The sequence below is a fragment of the Eretmochelys imbricata genome, chromosome 5 (assembly GCF_965152235.1).
Source record: "Eretmochelys imbricata isolate rEreImb1 chromosome 5, rEreImb1.hap1, whole genome shotgun sequence".
In the NCBI taxonomy this organism is placed as follows: domain Eukaryota; kingdom Metazoa; phylum Chordata; order Testudines; family Cheloniidae; genus Eretmochelys; species Eretmochelys imbricata.
The window spans coordinates 110,220,279-110,245,741 of NC_135576.1; the positions used below are offsets into that span (position 1 = coordinate 110,220,279).

Sequence of the window (25,463 nt, forward strand, 5' to 3'; positions counted from 1 at the left end):
CTTGCTCGTCCCTCCTGTCCTCGCATTCATTTTCTGCTTTTGTGGACTCTGCCATTGTTTGCCTCCACACATTCTGCTGAGCTCTTTCAGTGCGGGAGGACTGCATGAGCTCAGAGAACATTTCATCGCAAGTACGTTTCTTTTTTTGCCTTCTTATCTGTGTTAGCCTCTGGGACAGAGATGAGAGGAGGAGCACTGAAACATTTGCAGCTGCGGGAGGAAGAAAAGGGAGAGTAGTATTTAAAAAGACACATTTTAGAGAACAATGGGTAGACTTTTTCACGGTGAACCAAGCTGTTAACATTACATAGCACATGTGCTTTCAGTACAAGGTCGTATTTTGTCTCTTATATTGAGGGCCTGCCGGTTTGGTGTGAAAGATCACACACGCAGGGCTGGACAAAGAATTCGGCTTGCAGGCAGCCATAGTAAGCCAGTGTCTTTCGGCTTCTTCAACCTTCATAACGTGATAATAGTTTGAAACACCAGCGCCCTCCTTTCCCATACCAAGCACCCATTGGGTTGGCCATTTAAAAGGAGGGGCTGTGGTTTTTGGGTTACGTGCAGCACAAACCCAACTTAACCTCCCCCCCCCAATTCTCTGGGACGATCGCTTCACCCCTCTTCCCACCGCGAGACTAGTATCAGGGACAATCCCTGCTAGCCAAACGCGAACAGCTCAGCGTGTATGGGTCCCCCCGCCCCCCACTGCGTGGCTAAAAGTGGGGATGATTTCTTTTCAGTCACAGGCAAACAGCCCAGCAGGAACGGCCACTTCTGAATGTCCCCTTAATAATGTCCCTGGAGGATTTCTGCTCCATCCCCAGACATGTTAACAGACTTTTCCAGTAGCTGTACTGGCCACGAGTGCATCCCAAATCTTCAGAGCAAATTAATAATTAAACACGCTTGCTTTTAAACCATGTATTATATTTAAAAGGTTTACTCACCAGAGGTGCCTTCTCTGGCTTCGTGGTCCGGGAGCCCACCTTGGGAGGGTAGTGGCTCCAGGGTGATAAACAGTTCCTGGCTATCAGGGAGAACGGTTTCTCTGCTTGCCTTTTGTGCAGTCTCCTCCTCCTGCTCCTCATCTTCCTTGTCCCCAAAATCCTCATCCCTGTTGCATGAGACTCCCCCCTTGTAGGTATCCACAGACGGGGTGGGGTAGTGGTAAGGGCACCCCCTAGAATTGCATGCAGCTCATCATAGAAGCGGCATGTCTAGGGCTCTTACCCAGAGCAGCTGTTTAACTCTTGGGTTTTTTGGTAGGCTTGCCTGAGCTCCTTAATTTTCACGCAGAACTGCTGCGGGTCCCTGTTATAGCCTCTGTCCATCATGCCCTTGGAGATTTTTTCAAATATATTGGCATTTCGTCTTTTGGAACGGAGTTCTGATAGCACAGATTCATCTCCCCATACAGCGATCAGATCCAATATCTCCCATTCGGTCCATGCTGGAGCTCTTTTGCGATTCAGGGACTGCATGGTTACCTGTGCTGATGAGCTCTGCATGGTCACCTCTGCTGATGAGCTCGCCATGCTGGCCAAACAGGAAATGAAATTCAGAAGTTTGCAGGGCTTTTCCTGTGTACCTGGCTAGTGCATCTGAGTTGAAAGCGCTGTCCAGAGCGATCACAATGGAGCACTCTGAGATAGCTTCTGGAGGCCAATACCATCGAATTGCGTCCACGCTACCCCAAATTTGACCCAGCGATGTCAATTTCAGCGCTAATCTGCTCGTCGGGGAGGAGTACAGAAATTGATTTTAAGAGCCCTTTAAGTTGTCAAAAATGGCTTCATCGTGTGGACGGGTGCAGGGTTAAATCGATCTGAGTCTGCTAAATTTGACCTAAACTCGTAGTGTAGACCAGGGCTAAGAGTCAGCAATTCATTCTACGCAGAAAATGCGTACATTTTGCCAAGGTCATCATTTTTTACAAAAATATCAAGGCACAGACAGAAGATAAAATACGGAGAGTCACAATATGCTACTTCTACCACCCATAAAAGAGACTGTGCTGCTCACAATCCATCCCCCCTCTTCTCCATGGGAGAGCAGCTGGATGTACAGCTGCGCGTTTTCAGGCCTGAGACTCAAAGTAAGGGCAGTAGGAATCCGTGACAATATTACCCTGTCTGTTTCCATTTTCTGGTGGACATATTGTTGGTTGCTCAAACAACTGATCAAGTCACTACACTTCAGCCTCCCACCTATCATAAACCTTTCTCCCTTACTCTCAGAAATATTGTGCAAAATACAACCTGCAGCTATAAAATTAGGCAAGTTTTTTTTTCAACCTATTCCACAAATAGCTCCATCCTCCTTTCAGATGGCCAGATGCCCACTCCACTGTCATTCAGCAACTCAACCGTAGTTAAGTACTTCCTCCTGTGAATGGCTTCATTAGCTAGGGAAACAGAGGATAAGCTGGGTTTCCCAGGATAACCATCTCCACAGTATTAATGTGGAGCATTATGGAGTCCTGGGGCAAACTGTCCTTTCTTCATTAAGATAAATACAGCTGAGTTCGGAAAGATCCTGTCAACGTGGACCTTTCCAAACCACCCTGCCATGGGGGACAGTCAGCCCCTGGAGTACCCTGGAGAAATAACCCGTTTCTGTTTGTGAATTCTGAGTCCTGGTGGAGAGGGTAAATGATAGGGATGGGGTCTCATCAATTGCCCTCATACAATTTGGGAACTCCATTTGTGCACAACCATCAATAATCTCCTGAGCCAAGCTTTATAACCTATTGCAACACACCTGCATGACAATGGCCCCAACAGCTGATCTCCCTATGCCAAATTGGTTGGCTATGGACTAGTAACATTGAGGGGCAACCAGCTCCAGATGTCAATGGTGACCCACTTCTCAATAGGTATAGGGTACCACATGTTGACGCTGCCTCTGCAGCTCCAGGACTAGTTCAGCACATATCTCAAAAAACATTGCCTTTGCCATCCTGAAATTCTCTCGCCAGTGCTAGTCATCCCGGATCTGCAGAGAGATCCTTTCCCAGCAGTCAACGCTGGTTTCCTGAGGCCAGAAACAGCACTGTACCGTGTGAAGCTGCTCTATGAGCGGCACCTGTAGTAGAAGTTGCTTGTTGTTGTCCTCTTCTTCCTTGTCCACATTCTCCTTCCTCCGCCACTGAAGCTGCTGCTGTTGCTGGAGGAGCTACTGCTGCAGCCAGGCTATCTGCTCAGTGGTGTGGCAGGAAAAGTCTAAAACCAAACACACCTGGCTTCAAGAGCGGACGTATAGCCCAGCAGTCTGGGAAGGGGGTGATTGTTACGCAGGGAAACAGAAAGGACAGTAGATGAGAGACTAAAAGTCAGTGTGGGTTGGAAGATTTGGGAAGAATTAGATGGAGAGAGAGGAAGAAGAGCTGAGGGTAAAAGTGCATTTTGAATAGAAATTGGAATTGACAAGGTTTAAATAAAACTCGAGAACTGAAAGGGATAGGAAGAGTTATTAGGTTAGCAGCAACTTGTGCATGGGTATGGATTGGAGTTAAACCAACTGGAATTAATATTGGAACCATTGGAGTTAATATTTAACATTCTTGAAGTTCGAGGGCTAGAGAAGTTCATATTGGGCAAAGGAGCTAGGAGGTTTTTTGTGTTTAAAAATATTTATATTTGTGTCTTGTCTGTATTTTGTATATCTTTTCCCTGTCTCTGTATAGTGCTCATTTTAATTCTAAGGGACCTATCTTTTCATTTGTCTTTAAAGTTTGTAATAAACTTCAGAGCACTGTTGATCTGATCCAGCAAAGCACCTAAGCACATGCTTAACTTTAAATCTGTGAGTCATCCCACTGGAAATTAAATTGATGGCCCTCTACTTTGAATGCCTCGTTACCACATAGACAGATCTTGTGACTATTTTCTCCAGTATTAAAACTGATCTCAATTGTCAAATTAGAACACAGTGAGAGAGGCTCTCTAAGATACCTAGTGCCCAAACCATAAAAAGCTTTATAGACTAAAACGAATATCTGTAATTACAGCTGATATAAACTGGTAGCTAGTGCAGTCTGTGGAGCAGAGGCACCCAGTGTGGAGAGGTTGGCTTATGCACTGAAGCATGAGAGTTTATCCAAAACTCTCTGCTTTTTTAATATTTACTTTAAAATCTGTATATTCTTGTTTGTACATATAAATATACAAAATTTCTGTCCTGGTGAGCTCTTGAGTTCTTCAAGGTAATTGTGCATTGTGGGAAAAAGTAATCAGCACTGTTCAATTTAATTAACTCTCCCCTTGTTCTTGTGTTGTGAGAGGGTGAACAGAAGTTCTTGATCTACCTTTCCTATACCATTACTTATTTTGTATACTATTATGTCCTTCTTATTTGTCTCCTCTTTAAGAAGACCATTGTACAACTCCCTTAGAATGGATTGATGCATCAGATTTTTTTTCTCTTTAATCACCTGGCAAACTTTTAGAATAATTTGACTTTGTGTCTAGATATTCAGAGAAATCTTGGAAAAACTGAATACAGTTTTCTAGGTACTTCATGACCCATTAATTCTAAGCAACCTGTAACACCCACTACGGGGTTGGAATTGAGAAATCTCATTATAATTACTTTTGGTTGCAGGGGGCTAATTGCTTTGGGCCCAGGTTCTGGTGCACCTTTCCTATGGCTAGGTTTACACTAGGGCAGGTTCCCAAACTTGGTTCGCAGCTTGTTCAAGGTAAGCTCCCAGGTTTGCCGTTCCCTGCCAATAGGAGCTGCAGGAAGTGGTGGCCATTCGCGGGGAACGGCGAACCGCAGCCACTGGGAGCTGCGAGCGGCCGTATCTGCAGACGCGCAGGTAAACAAAGCGTCTCATGGCCCACCAGGGGCTTACCCTGAACAAGCCGCGAACCAAGTTTGGGAACCCCTGTACTAGGGATTTCTGCCGGAATAGCAATGTTGGTCAGGAATGTGAAGAGTTGTGATCCCTGACCTGCCAGAGCTGTGCTGGCAGGAGGACCTAGTGTGGACCTAGCTGCGCTTTTACTGGCATAGCTTGTTTCACTCATAGGGATAGTTTTATTGCCTGGCATAGCTTTGCCAGGTTAGCTGCATCTGTATTAGGAGTGCTTTGCTGGTATAGTATGCTGTATTCCTATCCTGATAAAGTGCTTCTAGTGTTGTAGACATGACCTATGTTTAGTTTTCTCTTTTCTGTTTGTGATGGGAGTTTTCTCTGAGTAGGAAGTGTATGCTTTAGATCAACTGTAGTAAAACATATATACTGACAAATTTTGCAGAGGAGGCTGGAACCGTTTCTATTATTTTTCCCCTGTTTAGTTATTTGTGCTATGCTTATCACTGTAATAACTGCCAATCTTACGTATACCATAAATTGAGCTCAACCTCAATTAAATTTCCTAAAAAAATGCTTGTATATATGATAATTAATTCTGCCATCTAATCCATATAGTTTAACATTGCTATATTTATTTGTTAAATACTAACACTGGGCATGAACAAAAGTCCACTGAAGTCAATAGAAGTCTTTTCACAGACTTCAGTGGGCTTAGGATCATATCCAGTGTGCTCAGCACTGTATAGGCCATGGACTAGACAAGGTCTTTTTTGAGGTGCATACAGTCTAAATCAACAAGCAATATACAACTTACACCCATCTCAGAGCTGGATAAACTTGAAATGCATGGTTTTCATGATATTGCTTGATGAATATCTTTTAAAAACTTTTTGCATTAATTCTAGAAAGCCAATAAAGTAGATAATACTCTGCTTTTAAGTATGGCTCTGAAACACAACAAATAGGGCTGGGTTCTTGTAGTGCTTAATTCTCACCAAAATAACCATTTGGCTTACAACTTCTTCTGCTGAGGTAGAAGAAGGTTGCTCACAATGGCAAGCTTTTATTTTGGATCTTCAAAGATGCTTACTCAGTGTAAAAAATGTCCCCACATAGAGTTAACACTCTGTCTGCAGTCAGAATCAGATTGGAAGTATTAGCACTCCTGGGACTTTGAGAGGACATCATGTTTGAAAGCATTAAGGAGCAGTACATTTTGAGCCAAAAACTTCCAGTTGTTGACAGCCTTAGAATATAACTCCTGTGGGTGCTGAGGAAAAATAGGCTTGTGTCACAATGTACGCTATCCTTTTTTAAATTCCCCAATATGGAGCTAGGGAGGGTCGCACAATTCACTGCTTTTATGGGCTAAGCTCATTGCATATACCAGGGGATCCTTGTATTCCTCCCTTACCTCCCACAAGCACCCCTGTATGCCTACCTCCCATTCCCTCTATGTCAGGGACTACCTGGAATCACACCCCTCATTGTGCTACGGGCTCTGTGTCCCCCCACTCCCAGTACTCCTCTTCTCTGATTCCAGGGTTCTCAAATCTCTCCCCTATGCCTGGGCTCTCTGCGCTCCCCCCATTCATCCTTTCTTCTCATTCTTATTTATTTCTTTTCTGTCTAAGAAATAAGTTGTTGAGAATGTTGTATGCAGTGTTGTTGTAGCTGTGTTGGTTCCAGGATATTAGAGAGACAAGGTGGGTAACATAATATCTTTTATTTGACCAACTTCTGTTGGTGAGAGAGACAAGCTTTGGAGCATACGTAACGTTCTTCTTCAGAGTGTTAACATTTTACAGTCAACTGAGATGAAAGGCAGAGGTGTTGTTATGATGGAAGGTCTTAATGGCTCCATCAACCGATTTGTTGATGTATAGACAGTTGCAGACCTGATTACAACTGATGGTCTGCTAACCATATGCTAGGAACTCTGTGCATCCAGTTTTCTGATTTTCACCAAAATTAATAGTGTCCTGCCAACCGATGACTAGAACATTACCTGAAATGTTGGTATTGATTGGATGCAGCATTCAAAAGTTATTGTGTTACAGAGAAATAGAAAAATGCCATCAAGTTGAGTGTGAGATCTGCCAAATGAAGGTTTCTGTGTTGCTAACAGGAAAAAAAAGAGTTTGCTCATTATATAGCTGAATAGACCATGTCTTTTGGTAGTAACACCGCAGATTACGTTAGGTTTTCTTTTATGATATTTCAACTCCTGGTACACCCGTTTCTTTAGAATAAAGTTGTCTTAGCTTCTTTGCCAATGTAATTTGCTGTCACTTGCCATATGCTCCCTGATTAATTCCGCAAGGGCTGTCAGCCTTAGCTAATTTAATTTTCTGTGCTTTAAAATGACATTCATTATCGGGACATGAAAAATTCAAATGATTAACTGCAAATTATGACTAATAAAGTGACTATTTTTTGTTTCTAGAGAAAAGCAGAAAGCTGAAGTCAAGGACAGGAAAGTATTAGAAATTTTGCAAGTCAAAGACAGCAAAATACAGGCACTGGAACAGGTTAGTATGTTTTAAATAAGTACATGAAGAATATAGTTGTTATAACTTACTTCTAATCAGTATTTTCTTATTTCTATTTTCTAATGTGTTAAAGTAGATATTTTAGATCACTGTGCTCTAAATTTAGGTTTAGGTCTTAAGGGCCTCAGAGAAGATCTCTTCTTCATATGGTAACACAACAGTTGAGCTCAGATGAGGTGCTTGAACTGATAATCCTTTGGCTTAAGTGGGTATAGGTGTGGACAAGATCTTTTCAGAGAAAGGTTGTCAATTCTAGTTCTTACTTCCCATACTAGTCTGCCAAAGCCTGAATTTGTTAACTTTCAGGTCAATGTGGAAAGCTCATCTTTTTTCTTCCAGTCTTTTTCTGGTAAAATAGACTGTAGGAAATTCTGGTTTGGAAAGGTTTTGAGATGTTTCCTTATTTTTGACAATTGTCCTTTTTTTAATTGTATTTGCTGGGATAGCTCATGTTTTCAAATAAATTGGAAGGATAAATGTGCATTAGTTTATATTTGTGGGAGAATGTACCAGACCTAAATGTAGTACCATTTGTGTATTCTAGTGTTAATATTGTGTAGTAATATTTAGCAGCCTAAATCAAATGCTAGGATAAGAGAATAATGATAAAACATACTGGGCATAAACCATTCATTTGTCACTTACATTCTTCACAATTCAATGTTTTAAATTAATAAAGAGAAAGGAAAACTAAGTGTTGAACAAAATCTTTTGTTAAAACTGAGGAACCATAAAAAAGTTGAAGCTATTTTATTTATTTTGATAACTTTTAAGTGCATAGTCAAAACCCTAAGCACTGTATGCAATAATAATAAAATCCAAAATTAGATATTAAAAACGTCCTGTAATATCTACCAAATGTAAGAGGACAAAACAGTTCCCTCTTAACCAATCACTCCATAACGCTCAAATCACTACCTTCTCAAAATTCCAGGGGAAAAACAGGCTTTGCAACATACCCTGAAGATTAATAGGAAAAGACCTTGTGAGATTCAGGGGATGGGATCTTGCTTTTAAATGAAAGGGGCATTGCCTTGCGCCTCTGCTGATTGCAGCTCCGATGATATCATAATGAGAGATAGTCTTTGAGGGTGTGTCTACATTAGCAAAAACTGGACCCATAATTTGCAATTTCTTCAGTGGTAGTAAAGGTGGATAGCCCATTGCAGACAGGGCTCTAGAAATGATACCAACCTGTTGTTTACTCCTGTCAGATTAGTTTCTGCCCCTTCTTCCACTCTGGCCAGCAATGATGGCTGGCTGCTGACCAGACTTCATGCTCCCCACCATCTCTGAGAGACATTATTTCCTGGAGCTCACCCTGGGCTTATATGGCTGTATACCACTCCAGACTTAGGACCTTAATGGCACCATCTAGCATTTTATAATAGCTAGCTCATATAGTGCTTCTTTGCATGCTATTATTATTAAACTATTATGTACTGATGTAGTACAACAAACTGATATGTTTGCTTTGTCTTTGTAGAAAGTGTACAAAATATCCATATAAAAAGCACATAAGGGCAAGAGTAAAAGTAGTGAGTATTATAAGCACATGGGAATATCACTTAAAGTACACACTGGACTTGTTGGAGTTTGTTTAATTAATAAATATTTAATTATTTGTGACTGTGACGGGTGTACCAGGTCCTTTGAGGGCCCCTGCTTGTGGTCTCATGGTCCTACCACATTCCGCCCCAGTAAAAGAGCAGTGAAGGTGGGTCCTCCAGGCCTGCCTAGAAAAGGCTGTAGAGAAGCAGCCCTTCAGAATGCAGTGGGCTCTGTTAAAAGGGCTGCCAGGCCTGAGCAGATCATTTCCTGGCTGGGACCACAGGTATAAGGAAGGGTGCTCCTTGCTGGAGCTCAAGGGAGAACGAGAAGATGCGTTCTGGTGGCATTGGCATTAGGTGAGGAAGAAGAAGAGTGAACAACTTCAGCCATGATGTAAGGGTGAAGAGGAAGGGGCTACATGGGAAGTAGCCCAGGGAATAGCAACAGCAACTATTAGAGGAAGCAGCATGTGGCAGTTATTTATAGGGTCCCTGGGTTGGGACCTGGAGTAATGGGCGGGCCCAGGTCCCCACCACCGGCCACTTAGTGGCCTAAGCCCCAAGGAGGGGATAAGACTCTGCATTAAAAGCACAAAAAAAGGGTCTGGAAATTTAAACGGGCACAGGAACGGGGCTGAAGACCCTAAAAAGGGCCAACCATTTGTTGAACTTTGTTACCCCAGAAGTGGGCTGAACTTGAAGGGGTGACCTGGCTGGAGAGTTGGGGCAATAAAAACTGATAAAGTCAAAGCGCACTGCTGTGTACCAGGGTAGGCAAGGCTTTAAAGCTAGCCCAGAGAGGCATAAGAACCGAGCCCAGAGACAGAGCTACAGGCATTAACAAGAGCACAGAGACAGGCCCTTTTGGACCTTTTACCCTGGATGGGGTTCATCCATCTATTAACTGAGTGACTTAGCCAGGGGGCTGAAACACTGAAGATCCGCCTGATAAGGGCAAAAGCCAACAGGTGGCACTGGAAGCAGAGAACGGGAGGAGTACAGGACTGTACTCAGCTGACAGTAGGTGCTCACGAGAGGTGAGTGCTCCCCATCTCAGTGACTGTTTATAATTAGTGCTTTAATTGGTACATTTTCTTCTTTCTTTTCTTGCACATTTCTCAGGTGTTTAATAGAACAAGTATTCCTTATGTTCCCTCCCCCACCCAATGCATTGTAACATGGTGCTGCAGGGCCCTCTTGGCTTCTGCACCTGTTGGGCTGATAAAGTCACTCGGAGACCCTGGGTTCAGTAACCACCGGTGCAGTTTATTTACCGGTTTTGCTCCCACCACCTTTTCACCATACAAGCCCTTTACTGTCTGCGGGAGCGGAGAGCTACCTCCCTGCTTCCACTCCCTGCCTTTTCCCTTTCTTCCTGCTCCCTCACTGGCTTTCTTCACCTGAGGCTTTTATGCAGCCCCAGGCTAATCAGGCTGGCAGCTGTTTCCCCTTTGCCAATCAGGCACAGGTTTCTCTAGGCAGCTCCAATCTACCTCCCTTAATTGGAACTGGCATGACAGAGGGCTGGCTCAGGTGTTCTGGCTGAGCACCTTGTCACATGCATTTAATGAATCATGGAATAATACATCAGTGTTAGAAACAGAATTTTCTATATTTTTCTCAAAGTAAACTCAATATAAAATCCAGGTAGATAATGTAAAACTTTCACCATAAGAGGTTCTCAAATGGTCATAATGAGGGAAAACGTCTGCTTGGTCATGTAATAGCGATTGTGATACATATTTCACAAGATTACGTCTGTGGAGTGATTAGCAAAGACTGTGGAATAATGTTGAGGACTTTATGATTCAGCTCATTGTTACAGTGAAAGTTATTTTAAAATGGGAGTAAAAGAATATGTTTATGAGGGGCATACCCTCACTCTGGTGGAGAAAAAACTCATGGCCTCTTGTGCGCTCATTCAGCCATAACAAAAGGTGCAATTGTAAGGTTTGCGCTGCCTGGAGTGGGGAGCTTAACAAGGGAAATCCGGCCATAGGAAGGGGCAGTGAACAGGAAGAAGACCGCTGCACCTCAGGCTGCTGACCACAGAGACAGATAAACCAAGTGGGAGACAGTTGCGGGTCCCACCATCATGGAAAGTGCATGGGCCAGTGATCAAGCAAGGTGCCCCAAGAAGAGAGGCCGGACATAGGTCCTAATTAAAGATTTTAGACCAGCTGCTGAGCCAAACCCTAATGGGCAGACCCCAGAAAAACTGTCTAAGTGACAGGCCACCTTTGCCTCTCTTTTCATTTATTCTCTTCTCTTGCAAGGGGAAGAGAGAAAAGGACCTTTCTCTTGTTTGTTTTGTTTGGAAAGTCTTTGGGATGCTATAAATGGGACAGACTTTGTAAACCAATTGGATTGGGATCCGATAGGGATTTAGGTAGGCCCCAACTCCACAACATCACTATAAGGTTAACATCAAACTGATTAGCTAAGAAATTCTAGCCCAGACAAGACATCCAGAGCCTCCTGGTACCAACTTCCGCTCGGCGTTTACTTTGGGACTGGTGGTACCCCCTCACACACTAGGTATGCAGAGCTTATGTATTCCACTAGGGAGTCACTCCAGCATTCCTCTTTGTGGGAAATAGCTGGAACTTCCTCCTGACCCCACGGAAAAGGAAGATTACAAGTTCTGATGGTACCAACAAGATTTTCTAGTTCATCTCTCAATGAATCAGTCACTCTGGCATCTCTGTTCCCTCCAGATGACTGTAATCGGTTCCAATAATTATTGCATGGAGTGGCAGAGGAGCACCAGATCTCCCTAAAGGAGGTCCAGGACCCTCAACACAACTCTTGGATATTCTGCAAACTACTGGATTCAGTTGACTAGCACTTCCAGTTAATGAAGCTATTCTGGATCTGCTGGAGCAGTCTGGCATACACCAACCACATACGTTCCCACCCACAAGAAGGCAGAGAAACGCTTTTTTGTTCCAGCCAAGAAAGCAGAATTTCTCCTTACCCATACCCCACCTAAATCTCTAGTTGTACAGGTTACCACGGAGACAACATCCAAAATCCACTTGTTCTGACAAGGAGATTAAATATCTAGACTTGTTGGGAAGAAAGGTCTTCACGTCCATTAGCCTTCAGTTCAGAATACCAAACTATCAAGTGGTGTTGGCTAAAGAGGGCTATCTGAACTTTTCCAGGTTCACAGACTTTGTAGACAAGCTGCCACAGCAAGACAGAACTCACTTCCAAGATCTTATTGAAATAGGTAAGCTGGTGGCTAGAACTGCACTTCAGTCAGCAGCTCATACAGCAGACACATCATCCAGGTCAATGGCAATGGCCATGGTAATGTGCCATGTGTCTTGGCTACATGTATCAGGATTTCCCAGACGGGGTCCAAAACACAGTGGAGGCCTTGCCCTTCAATGAAACCCACCATTTCAGTGAAAAGACATGAGCACTTACATACTCTGAAGAATTCCAGGGCTACCCTCCACTCCCTGAGAGTAGATACACCATCACCAGGGCTCAGTTTGTAATGAAAGGGTGCCAGGGCTCAAGCAATTAGGTGTTTGGGCTCAGGCAATTTTTCTACTTTCATATCTTTTACTTTCACCCAGAGGTGCCAGAGCAATGAACTGCCAAGCCTGTATGTGCCGGGGCTCAGCGCTGGCAAGCCCTGGCATAAATTAAGCACTGACCATCACCAAAAAGAAAATATCACAGGCAACCCTCCAAACCTAGACTGGTGACTCAACAGTTTTATCATCAGTGATCTTACACTCCTCCTTGTAAGAGACAAAGAGCAGAGAAGTTTTATTTCCCTGCATCTCCCACATTTCAGCACCAGCTCAACCCTATCCCCCAGCTAAAAGATATTTTTGATGGGAGTTGGACAGCTGCAAACTGTCAAGGATGCCACCATTATCCAACCCCCACATATCCTTTGGGGGATGTTGAGCACTCTTTTTCCACAACTGGAGTGTTATAACAATAGATAAGTGGGTATTAGACATCATTCAATCTAACTACGCAATCGAGTTTCCTTCCCTGCCTTCTCCAAAACCTGCATCTCCCCCCCCCACCAAAAAAAAAAGAAAAAAACAAAAAAGGGTGTTCTGGGCCTTCATAGTAGAATCACTACTTAATCCTTGTGGGCTCGGGTGTCTTATATGGAGTGTCATTATTCTTAAAGCAGTAGTTTTGTCTCATACAGTCATTGCATCTCTAGTGGCCTGTAGCACTGCAGGCATTCCCCACTGTGGCGCCTCCTGCTGGTCGTCCAGGAATTAGCACAGTTCCAGCCTCGGAGTGCCTCCTGCTGTCTGGTGTCTTCCTACGGTGCCTGCTTCCTCTTGATCTCCACCACTTATAGGACTTTAGGCCCTGTGTCCCTCCAGGCCCCACAGCAATGCCCCCACACTCGAGTCTCCCCGCCCCGGTGAACCTTAATCCCCTAAACCCACTTCGCCTCAGTGACCCACTGGTAGTCCTCATCTAGCCCCTTCCCTCAGGGGCAAACTGCAATCTGAAGTGGCCACTCATCATCTGCAAGGGGGTTTGGACATTCTGGCTTTCCATCCCCTACAGCCCTAGTACCTCCCCTGGCCTTTAGCAAGGCCTCAGCTGGAACCTCCTCAGCTCTGCCTGCCTTTCCCCAGCCCTGCTTTGTCTCAGGTTCCCCTCTTGCTCTCCCAGGCAGCCTGGTCCTCTCTGCTCCTCAGCTGGAGCAAGAGTCTTCTCTCACTCCCTCAGCCTGCCCTTTTATCAGGGTCAGCTGGATCCTAATTGGGTGTGGCCACACCTGTGGCTGTTTACCCAACCAGCCTCCCTTGGCTGCATTTAATCCCTTCCTAACCGGAGCGGGGTGACTGCCCCGCTACATGGCCCATCTTACACAAAGGTTGGAAAAGATAGGATCGTGTATGCTAAAAATTCCTTCCAATACTATTGTTGAATTTCCACCTTTGTCAGGATATTGATCAATAGTTTTCCTTCATGCTGCTTCCCCAGTCTTAGGAAGGCCAGGCATGTTTTGAATTCTATCTTAAAGGTAAACTGCAAGCAGTAATAAATGGGTATGTGTGCTGCCTTTTACTGTTTTTTCGTTCTGTGAAGATGAGCTTACTGAGGGGTTTTTTTTAAGTTGTTTACTATTAGAAATGTTCATTGTAAAAAACCAGACAAATTAAAAAAACTTCTTAATTGTTATACACCGTAAAGGTACTTTAAAGGGCATAGACACACACTTCTTATTTTGCTTTCCAGTTGAACCTAAAATATCTCTGTTCATGTTTTTGTGGACAAACCCGATTAGTAATCATGCCATAGTTTTGGGGTTTCTTTGACACAAAATAAGTCACCCTGTTAAATTCAGTTTCAGATTCAAGATTTCTGAAGAACATTCATATTGATCGTTCTGCACACTTTTATCAAACATTAGTGTTATGTTACAGATCCACATTTCTCTCCCACTTGATTGCAGAAAGACCTTATGGTCATATAAACATACCTCCAAGTGTCTTTTTATTTTTTTCCTCCTCAAGAAAAAGGATGTGATACCTTGGTGAAATGGATCAGCTACTTTCCTGCCATAAGCTGTTGTTCTTTTGAAGGCTGTATTCTGTACAAATCTATCTCCAACTTCCCTTTTCCCTTCCAGTGTTGTCTCCTAAGAATGTCATTAAGAATTTTACAAAATTAAACTGATCGTTTAGTGTGTGTGTGTGTGTGCATATCCATATGCATTTTGGGATTAATAACAAGAATTATTGCCATACATTGAGGGTTCATCAGTTGGAAGCAACAGAGGAGGAGAAAGACCTGTGTGTATTAGTTGATCACAGGATAACTGAGAGCCACCAATGTAGTGCAGCTGTGAAAAAGGCAAGTCAGATCCTAGGATGTATTTCCAGTAGAGTTAGCGAAGTATTAATCCCATTGTACAAGGCACTGGTAAGACTTCATCTGAATATTATATACAGTTCTGGTCACTCATGCTCAGATGATGAAGAGTGACTAATTCAGACTGGAACAGGTATAGAGAAGGGCTACTAGTATGATCAGGTGAATAGAAAGCCTATTTTATAAGAGGAGACTAAAAGAGGTTGCCTTGTTTAGCCTAACAAAACAAGGGCTGAGAGGGGATTGCTCTCTGAATATACTGAAGGGTAAAGACCTGCTTGGAGAAGAGCTATTTAAGCTAAAGGACAGTGTTGGCACATGTCTGTAAACTGGCCATGAATAAATTTAGGCTGGAAATTAGAATAAGTTTTCTAACTACCTGAAGAGTGAGGTTCTGGAACAGCCTTTCAATGGGAGGAGTTGGGACAGAACACTTACCTAGTTTTACGATGGAGCTTGATAAAATTTATGAATGGGATTGTCTTACGGAGTTGCATGTTATAGCAGGGGACTGGATTTGATAACCCAGAAAGTCCCTTCTAGTCCTGTGTCCCCATGTGGCCACTTTTGCTGCCTTCAGTTGTTACTCATAGAAATGTCTGGAACACATTAGAAACACTGTGACACAAGAGTGTAGTTCTATTTAGAATATTAGCTTCAAAGGACAATAGGAGAGCAGTAATTCTGCCTTTCTGCAACTCGTGCTGGTGTTTCAATAAATTGAATTAAAATATGTTCACTTGTTTTTCTGAGAAGATGGAAATTAAAATTGCATAAAAGTGGCATTAAACCTTTTCCCTCTCTTTTATAATATTATTTAATTAGCTTTCAATTTTGATTTGAAGAGACTAAAGCTAATCTTTTTGTCCTAGACCTTGTAACATTTCAAAACCTTATCAACCAATTATACTCCAGAGGGGTTAAAATAGTACTAGCTTGCCTAATTATCAGCACTTGAAAACCTTCAGCTTGCTGTGCAAATCTATATTAAAGCTGCTTTAATGGGTCCAATTGAAAGAAAAATAATTCTACCTTCAAATATAAATTAACATTAATAAATTTCATTCTTAATTTTTACTTTCTCTCTTTATTGAATTTATTTTTCTTTGTAACAGAATACTTGGTTAAATTGAGAGATGTATACAAAAGTGATGTTTGCGGTTTTAACATTTTATTTCATATAGAGTGCAGTCTTAATTATTCAAATGTAAGGGGGACATGATGGATAAATGAGAGTCACTAGTGGTGAGAGTCTACAGGTCTTACAATGCTTCAGGAAAAAGTTTCTCATTCAGAGCTTATAAGCTCTATAGGCTTATCTGTTTAAGAATGTTAATACGTATATTTTTCTACATAAAAATCTTTATGTGCCTGCTATTCGTAGAATACTTATCAGGAGGAGATGATGGAGGAAATCTAGTCCCTCTTGGCAAAGAGAGCCAATGGGCTTATACCACTGGGAGAGAGGGATTTATTCCAAGTACAGTAAGAGCTTTGTTATCCAGCATGTTGGGGGCACAGGGGTGTTGGTAAGTCAAAAATTACGGTTAACTAAGAGGGAGGGAGTTTGGGTGCAGGGGGGGTTTTGGGGTGCTGGGTCCGGGCAGTGCTCACCTCAGGGGCTCCCCATAAGTGGCCACATGTCCAGAGAGGCATGGCTAGGCGGCTCTGTGCGCTGCCTCTGCCCGCAGGCGCTGCCCCCACAGCTCTCATTGGCAGAGGTCAATGCTCCTAGGCAGAGGTGCAGCCAGGCAGCTCTGTGCACAGTCTCCGCCTGCAGAGGCCACCCCTGAAGTTCCCATTGGCCGCGGTCCCTGGCCAATGGAGCTGCAGAGCCAGCACTCAGGAGGGGGCTTGGGGCGGGGGTTGGGTATGGGAGGAGACTCGGGGCAGAGGGTTGGGGTGTGGGAAGGGTTTTGAGGTGCTGGGTCTTGGCGGTGCTCACCTCAGGCGGCTTCATGCAAGCATCCACATGTCCAGAGAGGTGCAGCCAGGCGACTCTGTGCGCTGCCTCTGCCTGAAGTCACCGCCCCCACAGGTCCCATTGGCCGAGGTCAATGCTTCTAGGTAGAGGTGCGGCCAGGCGGCTCTGAGCGCTGTCTCCGCCTGCAGAGGCCACCCTTGCAGCTCCCATTGGCTGCGGTCCCTGGCTAATGTGAGCTGCAGAGCCATCACTCTCGGTGGGGGAGGGGCAGCACAGCCCTGTGGCCGTTCCTCCACCTAGGAGCATTGACTGTGGCCAGTGGGAGCTGCAGGGAGGACGCCTGCCGGCGGATGCAGTGCACAGAACCACCTGGCTGCACCTCTCTGGACATATCGCCGCTTGCAGGGAGCCACCCAAGGTGAGCACTGCCCAGATCCACGCCCCCTCCACACCCAAACTCCCTCCCAGAGCCCGTGCCCCGCACCCCATTTCAAAATGCCTGTTTTAGAGCTATCCGGTTTGTAAAGTGCTGGATAACACAGCTTTTCCTGTACTACTCGATAGTTAAGAAGACATGATGAATCTAGCTTATCCAGAGTCTCAGAACAGTGAATCTGTATTTGTTCAAGATAAAATCTAATATAGTTATGCTGAGAACCATCATACATCTACCAGAGGAATGTATCTGTTTCTGATCTCCAAAGCATGCAGATGTGTAAATGTGTGTAGGGATACATCCAGTATTTAAGAAGAATCTCAGATTTTTCACGGAGATACAGCACTTCTGATTTCATGTTTTGCCTTTGGGCCTCGTGTTGGAAAGCTGCATGTTTTCATGAAATGCTTGTCAGTAGTTGCTGGACAGGCTGAGAGGCCATGTGTGCCACTTCTTGGGCAGATAGCTGATCAAAGACACCATATTGGTTCATGCTTAAAAATTAATCTGTAACTCCACTGAAGTTGCTTGAGAGCATGATAGTTATATACTCAATGAGCTCTGTCTATTTTGCTTAACAAAGAAAAGGTTAAAGTGGTGCCTTGATCATAGTTTAAAAGAACCTACATGGGGAACAAATATTTGATAATGGGCTCTTCAGTCTAGCAGGCATAATAAGATCTTCACACTGGAAATAAGGCATACATTTTTAAAGTGAGGGTAATTAACCATTTGAACAATTTAGCAAGGATTGTGGTGGAGTCTACATTTATGGCAATTTTTAAACCAAGATTGGATTTGTTTTTTAGAAGATATGCTCTAGTTCAAAAGGAATTTTGGGGGGGGAAGTTCTGTGGCCTGTGTTGTGGAGGAGGTCAGAGAAGATGACCACAATGGCCCCTTCTGGCGGGGAAGTTCTGTGGCCTGTGTTGTGGAGGAGGTCAGAGAAGATGACCACAATGGCCCCTTCTGGCCTTGGAATCTATGAAAAACTACCGAAAGTCATAATTTGTTTCCAGCAGACAATTGGAATATGCTGCAGTCTTGTTAAATGGCTCAGTTGAGGTGGCATATTATGCAGATGACACAAAATTAATTAGGTTAGTCAACTCCAGAGAAGACTATGAGAAACTTTAGAGGGATCTAATCAAGTTAGATGAATGGGCAATGTGTCAGCTGAAATTCAGTATTAATGAATGCAAAGTAATGTACATTGGAGGGAAAATTTTTCTGTATTCAGACTTGTTACATGATTCTAAATTAGCTGTATCAACTTAGGAAAAGGACCTGCACATCATTGTGGACAGCTGAATAAAGATTTGTTTTTGGTGCACCTGTGGTCAAAAAAGCAAACAAAATATTTGGATAAAGTATAATACAGGAACTATCATAATGCCGTTATAAATCAATAGCTTCCATTAGAGAATTCGAGAATGCTGTTTTTCTAGTCCCTCATCTCAAAAGGACATTGTAGAATTAGAGGTGTTTCAGAGAAAGGCAACGGAAATTATTAGAAGGATGGAAAAACTTTCATGAAGAAATAGTAATGACCAGGATTGTTTACCATAGAAAGAAGATGAATAAAAAGAACCATGATACAAGCATATACAATAATGAATGGTATAGAGAAGACCGATCAAGAGCTTCTTTTCTCTGTCCCTCATAACACCTGGACAAGGTTCTCTCAATGAAATTAAAAGGTAGCAAATTCAGAACTGCTAAAAGGAAATAATTTTTCACACAGTGTATAATTTAACTGGATCCCAAATGCCAAGAATATCGTGGAGGCCAAAAAATTAGCAAGATTTAAAAAGGAATTGAATATTTATATGGATAAAAAGAATATCCAGAGTTCTAATACTTAATGCAAAAATAAAATAAAGTAAAAAAGAGGCTTTGCAGAGATACAAAACCTCATGCTTCAGGGTTTAAGCCAGTCTCTAATTATTAAACAATTAGATGAAACTTTCATGGGGACAGATTATCCCACATCTCCTAACTGCCAGGTTTTTACCTTCTTCTGAAGCAACTGGTGCTAGCCATCATCAGAGACAGGATACTGAATTAGAGATTGTAAATTAGAAGGACCTCTGTTCTGATGCAGGATGGCAATTCCTATTCTGCCTCAGGACAGGGTCGAAGACATCACCAATGTAAGGAAGAGGACTTTTTACATCCAGAAGGTTTATGCTGTGCTATGAATCTCGGATTTGATGTGTGCAACTTATTTATAATACCCATGGTACATTTCTACTTGAGACCTCCTCAGTGGACCCTGCAGTCCTAGTGGAAGCAACCAAGAGAGCAGTTCTCTTGTTGTATCCAGGTATCTGATGACCTCCCGGCTTGCAGGCAGGGTAGTAAAAAAGTGCAATTAGGAATGAACTTCTAAAAACCTTAACTGATCACAAAAGTATCCAAAGATGGGAAGCCCATCCAGTGGGGCCGTCTAAGAAACTTTGGTCTGTCCAGGAACAACAGCTGCACATAAATATTCCGGAGATGTGGACAGTCCTTAATGCTTGAAGGAATTTCAGAGAGCTAGTATTCCAAAAATTGATCCTAGTGCAAACAGAGAATCAGGCCACCATATTTTATACAAAGAAGCAAGGAGGCACTAAGTTGCACATCCTGTGTTGGGAAGCCCTGTAGATGTGGGATGAATTCTGTCTCAGGAGATACCCCTTGTCATGTATTTAGCGTGGGGGTGGGGTGGGGGGGAATAGATCATGACTGCAGAGAGCTTGAATTGGTCCATGCTTTAGATCCTTATTAGAGGCCTCTGGATCAGGAAGTAATTGATCAGATTTTTTGGGGGATGGAGGGCATCTGAGGTGGATCTGTTCTCCTCCTACCTGAATAAGAAGCCACTGGTCTTTAGCTCAGCACCAAGAAAAAACTGTTCTAGAGAGAGACACCTTTTCTGTCCACTGGGAAAGGAGGCTTATGAATGCTTATAAAGAGGGACTGTAGCAGGGTGTGGCAGGGCCCCCTTGGCTTCTGCCTCTGCTAGGTTCACAAAGTCACTCTGAGACCCTGGGTTTAGTAACCTCTGGTGCACTTTATTCTCAGGCTTGTTCCCACCATTGTTTCACCAGGTACAAGTAACCCTTCACTGTCTGCAGGCGGGAGGGAGGGGAGAGCTACCTTCCTGTTTCCATTCCCTGCCTTTTCCCTTTCCTTCTGGTCTCCCCTGGCTTCCTTCCCCTGAGGCTTTGATGCAGCCCCAGGCAAATTAGGTAGCAGCTGTCTCCCTCCCCCAGTTAGGGCCAGGTTATCTCCAGCCTGCTCTAATTTATTCCCCTAATGAGGAGCAGGCATGATAGAGGGCTGAGTCTGCAACCCTTTGCCCAGCACCTTGTCACAGGGACACACGCTGCCGGTGCCACCTAGATGTTGGGTAGAGGTATGACTGTTTGACTTCTTCCTGGATTACCTGAAAGGTGATCAGTGTCTCTCCAGTCCCTTCATCTTGAAGTTTGTGGGGTTTGACACTTTTGAAATTCCCCATTTGTAGTAGTATACTAATTAATGTGGTTTTGACAAAACTGATGAAAACTCCTTTTGAGCCACTGAATTGTTATCTCAAGTTTCTTACACGTAAAGTAGTTTTCCTGATGACAATAACTTCAGCTCATAGAATGAATGAGCATCAGGCCCCGGAGATTGAAGCATTTTACAAGGATGAGATAGTGATGCAAACTCCTCAGACATATTTTTCCAAATTGGAGTTTCAAATTAATAAGTATATTGTTCTGCCAGTATTTGCTTCGTGTATGCATGTTCCTCCCTCTGAGGCGCTGCTTTGTAAGTATGCATAATATTGAAAGGTCCCTGGTTTATACATGGAATGGAGTAAAACCCCTAGGAAGTTCACCAAACTCTGTTTCATTTGCCATCAGTTGAAAGGACAACACTAAAAAGGACTTAACTGGCTGTCCTGAAAGTAAAAGGCTCATGTCAAGGCTCATATGTACTATATGTAAGGGAGCAGTATGATTGCTCAGAGCTCCAGTATGAAACTGGAGAAAAACCTGTTGAGAGACTTTGGGTGAAGTTGAGAGGCCAGAGCAACAAGCATGATGTTGTGGTGGACGTCTGCTATAGACCACCAGACCAGGAGGATGAGGTAGATGAGACTTTTTTCAGACAACTAACAGAAGTTTCAGATCACAGGCCCTGGTTCTCATGGGGAACTTCAGTCACCCTGACATCTGCTGGGAGAGCAATACAGTAGTGCACAGACAATCCAGGAAGTTTTTGGAGAGTGTTGGGGACAACTTCCTGGTGCAAGTGCTGGAGGAACCAACTAGAGGCTTGACCTCTTGACCTGCTGCTCACAAACAGGGAAGAATTGGTAGGGGAAGTAGAAGTGGGTGGCAACCTGGGCAGCAGTGACCATGAGATGGTCGAGTTCAGGATCCTGACACAAAGAAGAAAGGAGAGCAGCAGAATACGGACCCTGGACTTCAGAAAAGCAGGGACTCCTCTGACTCCTTCAGGGAACTGATGGGCAGGATCCCCTGGGAGGTTAATATGCGAGGGAAAGGAATCCAGGAGAGTTGGCTGTATTTTAAAGAAGCCTTATTGAGGGTGCAGGAACAAACAATCCCCATGTGCAGAAAGAGTAGCAAATATGGCAGGTGACTAGCTTGGCTTAACAGAGAAATCTTCGGTGAGCTTAAACACAAAAAGGAGGCCTACAAGAAGTGGAAACTTGGACAGATGACTAGGGAGGAGTATAAAAATATTGCTTGAGCATGCAGGGGTGTAAGCAGGACGGCCAAAGTACAATTGAAGTTGCAGCTAGCAAGGGATGTGAAAGGTAACAAGAAGGGTTTCTACAGGCATGTTAGCAACAAGAAGAAGGTCAGGGAAAGTGTGGGCCCTTACTGAATGGGGGAGGTAACCTAGTGATGATGATGTGGAAAAAGCTGAAGTACTCAATGCTTTTTTTTTTTGCCTCGGTCTTCACAGACCAGGTCAGCTCCCAGACTACTGCACTGGGCAGCCCTCAGCGGTGAAAGAACAGGTTAAGGACTATTTAGAAAAGCTGGACATTCACAAGTCCATGGGGCTGGATTGAATGCATCCGAGGGTGCTGAAGGAGTTGGCTAATGTGATTGCAGAGTCAGTAACAGAGACAGGAACAGAAGCCAAATTTCCTGGCTCCCAGCCCAGTGCTCTTTCCACTACACCATGCTTCCTCGCATACAAAACTAGGTGTTACAACAAGGAGACACTAAAACAGGATTCCCTTTTAAAAGACAAATCCAAATAATAATGTTTTCTAAATGTACAGAGTGAGGATCTTGTCACTCTCTGTGATGGAAACATCCCTGATGCAGGCAGAGGAGATCATTTTGCCTTGGATCATATGAATCATAGAAGATTAGGGTTGGAAGAGACCTCAGGAGGTCAACTAGTACAACCCTCTGCTCAAAGCAGGACCAACCCCAGCTAAATCATCTCAGCCAGGGCTTTGTCAAGCTGGGCCTTAAAAACCTCTAAAAAATGGAGATTCCAACACCTCCCTAGGTAATGCATTCCAGTACTTCACCATCCTCCTAGTGAAATAGTGTTTCCTAATATCCAACCTAGACCTCCCCCACTGCAACTTGAGACAATTGTTCCTTGTTGTATCATCTGCCACTACTGAGAACAGCCTAGCTCCATCCTCTTTGGAACCCCCCTTAAGGCAGCTGAAGTTGCTATCAAATCCCCCCTCACTCATCTCTTCTTCAGACTAAATAAACCCAGTTCCGTCAGCCTCTCCTCAGAAGTCATGTGCCCCAGCTCCCTAATCATTTTCCTTGCCCTCTGCTGGACTCTCCCCAATTTGTCCACATCCTTTCTGTAGTTGGGGGCCCAAAACTTGATGCAATACTCCAGATGTGGCCTCATCCATGCTGAATAGAGGGGAATAATCACTTCCCTCGATCTGCTGGCAATGTTCCTACTAATGCAGCCCAATATGCTGTTAGCCTTCTTGGCAACACAGGTACACTGCTGACTCATATCCAGCTTCTCATCCACTGTAATCCCCAGGTCCTTTTCTGCAGAACTGCTGCTTAGCCAGTCAGTCCCCAGCATCTAGCAGTGCATGGGATTCTTCTGTCCTAAGTGCAGGACTCTGCACTTGTCCTTGTTGAACCTCATCAGATGCCTTTTGGCCCAATCCTCCAATTTGTCTAGGTCACTCTGGACCCTATCCCTACCCTCCAGCATATATACCTCTCTCACCCCCCACCCCCAGCTTAGTGTCATCCATGAACTTGCTGAGGGTGCAATCCATCCCATCATCCAGATCATTAATGAAGATATTGAACAAAACCAGCCCCAGGACCGACTCCTGGGGCACTCCGCTTGATACTGGCTGTCAACTAGACATCAAGCCGTTGAGCCCAACGACCTAGCCAGCTTTCTATCCACCTTACAGTCCATTCATCCAATCCATACTTTTTTAACTTACTGGCAAGAATACTGTGGGAGACCATATCAAAAGCTTTGCTAAAGTCAAGATATATCACATCCACCACGTTTCCCATATCCACAGAGCCAGTTATCTCTTCATAGAAGGCAATCAGGTTGGTCAGGCATGACTTGCCCTTCATTAATCCATGTTGACTGTTCCTGATCACCTTCCTCTACTCCAAGTGCTTCAAAATGGATTCTTTGAGGACCTGCTCCATGATTTTTCCAGGGACTTAAGTGAGGCTGATTGGTCTGTAATTTCCCGGGTTCTCCTTCTTCCCTTTTTTAAAGATGAGCACTATATTTGCCTTTTTTCAATCGTCTGGGACCTCCCCAATCGCCACAAGTTTTCAAAGATAATGGCCAATGGCATTACATTATTATTACATTTCACTAGGAGGATGGTGAAGTACTGGAATGCATTACCTAGGGAGGTGTTGGAATCTCCATTTTTAGAGGTTTTTAAGGCCCAGCTTGACAAAGCCCTGGCTGAGATGATTTAGCTGGGGTTGGTCCTGCTTTGAGCAGAGGGTTGTACTAGTTGACCTCCTGAGGTCTCTTCCAACCCTAATCTTCTATGATTCATATGATCCAAGGCAAAATGATCTCCTCTGCCTGTTTTAGTGTCTCCTTGTTGTAACACCTAGTTTTGTATGCGAGGAAGCATGGTGTAGTGGAAAGAGCACTGGGCTGGGAGCCAGGAAATTTGGCTTCTGTTCCTGTCTCTGTTACTGACCTGCTGTGTTACCTTAGGGAAGTCATAGCCCAGCTCTGTGCCTCAGTTTCACTTCACACTGTTTGACTGTCTTTACTATTTAGATTAAAAGCTCTTTGGGGCAGGGACTGTCTTTTACTATGTGTTTGTACAGTGTCTAACATGAAAGGGACCAGATCTTGTTTGAGGCATCCAAGCTCTACTGCAATACAAGTAGTTAATAATAAATAATGGTTCTGAGGAAGAAGATGTTGAATTCTCCTGGGCACTCTTCAAGTTCTTATTTCTTCCAGGATGTTTCTTATTTAAATTGGCCCATTTTATTTGAAGATTTTCTTCTTTACTTGCATCTTTAGGTTACCTTGTGTTCATATCTAAGGTTGCTAGGAGGTAATTTTTACCTCTCAATTATTAATAGAAACAGACAAACAAAAAAATTCCATTCATGTTGGTACTGGCTTTATTGCAGCTGCTTGTTGAAGTTTCATTCTTATTCTTTTTCTTTGGGACACCCCTCAGGCTACTTACTCTCTGGGACTCCTAGCAAAAGGCACTGGGGAAGAACAAACCCTATAGTGGTATGAACAAAAACAAAACAAAAAACCTTCTCCCTCTTGTTTCTCCCCCTGTGTTTATTGCTCTTTAAAACTGCCAGTGCTACATAAATCTTTACTGCCTAAGGGCTAAAGTGTGGAAGAAAGGAATTTAAAGGGAAAATATACTGTACCGGTAATATTTGTTGCTTTAATGCAACATTTTAATCAGTTGTAGATCATTCAGTCTTCTTTTTTACTTTTTTGAGTTTTACATGGATTTTCTAGTCTCCCTTTGGGAAGAGTCTAGTTCTAAGAGATATGTGTGTGATTCTGTGTGTATACAGACTTAATAAATCTAGGGTTGTCAGGACAGATCTCCATAGATGATTCTCTGAGAAAGGTGAAATTGATGGTCTTTTAATTTAGGTACTGTGTGGAGTTAGAAATATTGCATAACCTCTGTTGGACTCCATTGCAGGTTACATGTAATACATTTGAGAAATTCAAATTTGTAGTGGAGATGTGATAATGTTCAGTGCAAAATGTTCATAATTATGGGAGAAAAAATACTGTCAAAAGA

The 25,463-nt window shown here is 43.5% G+C and overlaps 1 protein-coding gene across 1 annotated transcript in view; it reads left to right on the plus strand.

The window, feature by feature from the left end:
• CNTLN (centlein) overlaps positions 1-25,463 on the plus strand; it is a 282,411-nt gene that overhangs the window by 42,351 nt on the left and 214,597 nt on the right. The window contains exon 3 of the mRNA XM_077817689.1: positions 7,269-7,353. Within this exon, the coding sequence (XP_077673815.1) occupies positions 7,269-7,353 (85 nt within the window). The remainder of the gene's footprint in view (positions 1-7,268; positions 7,354-25,463) is intronic.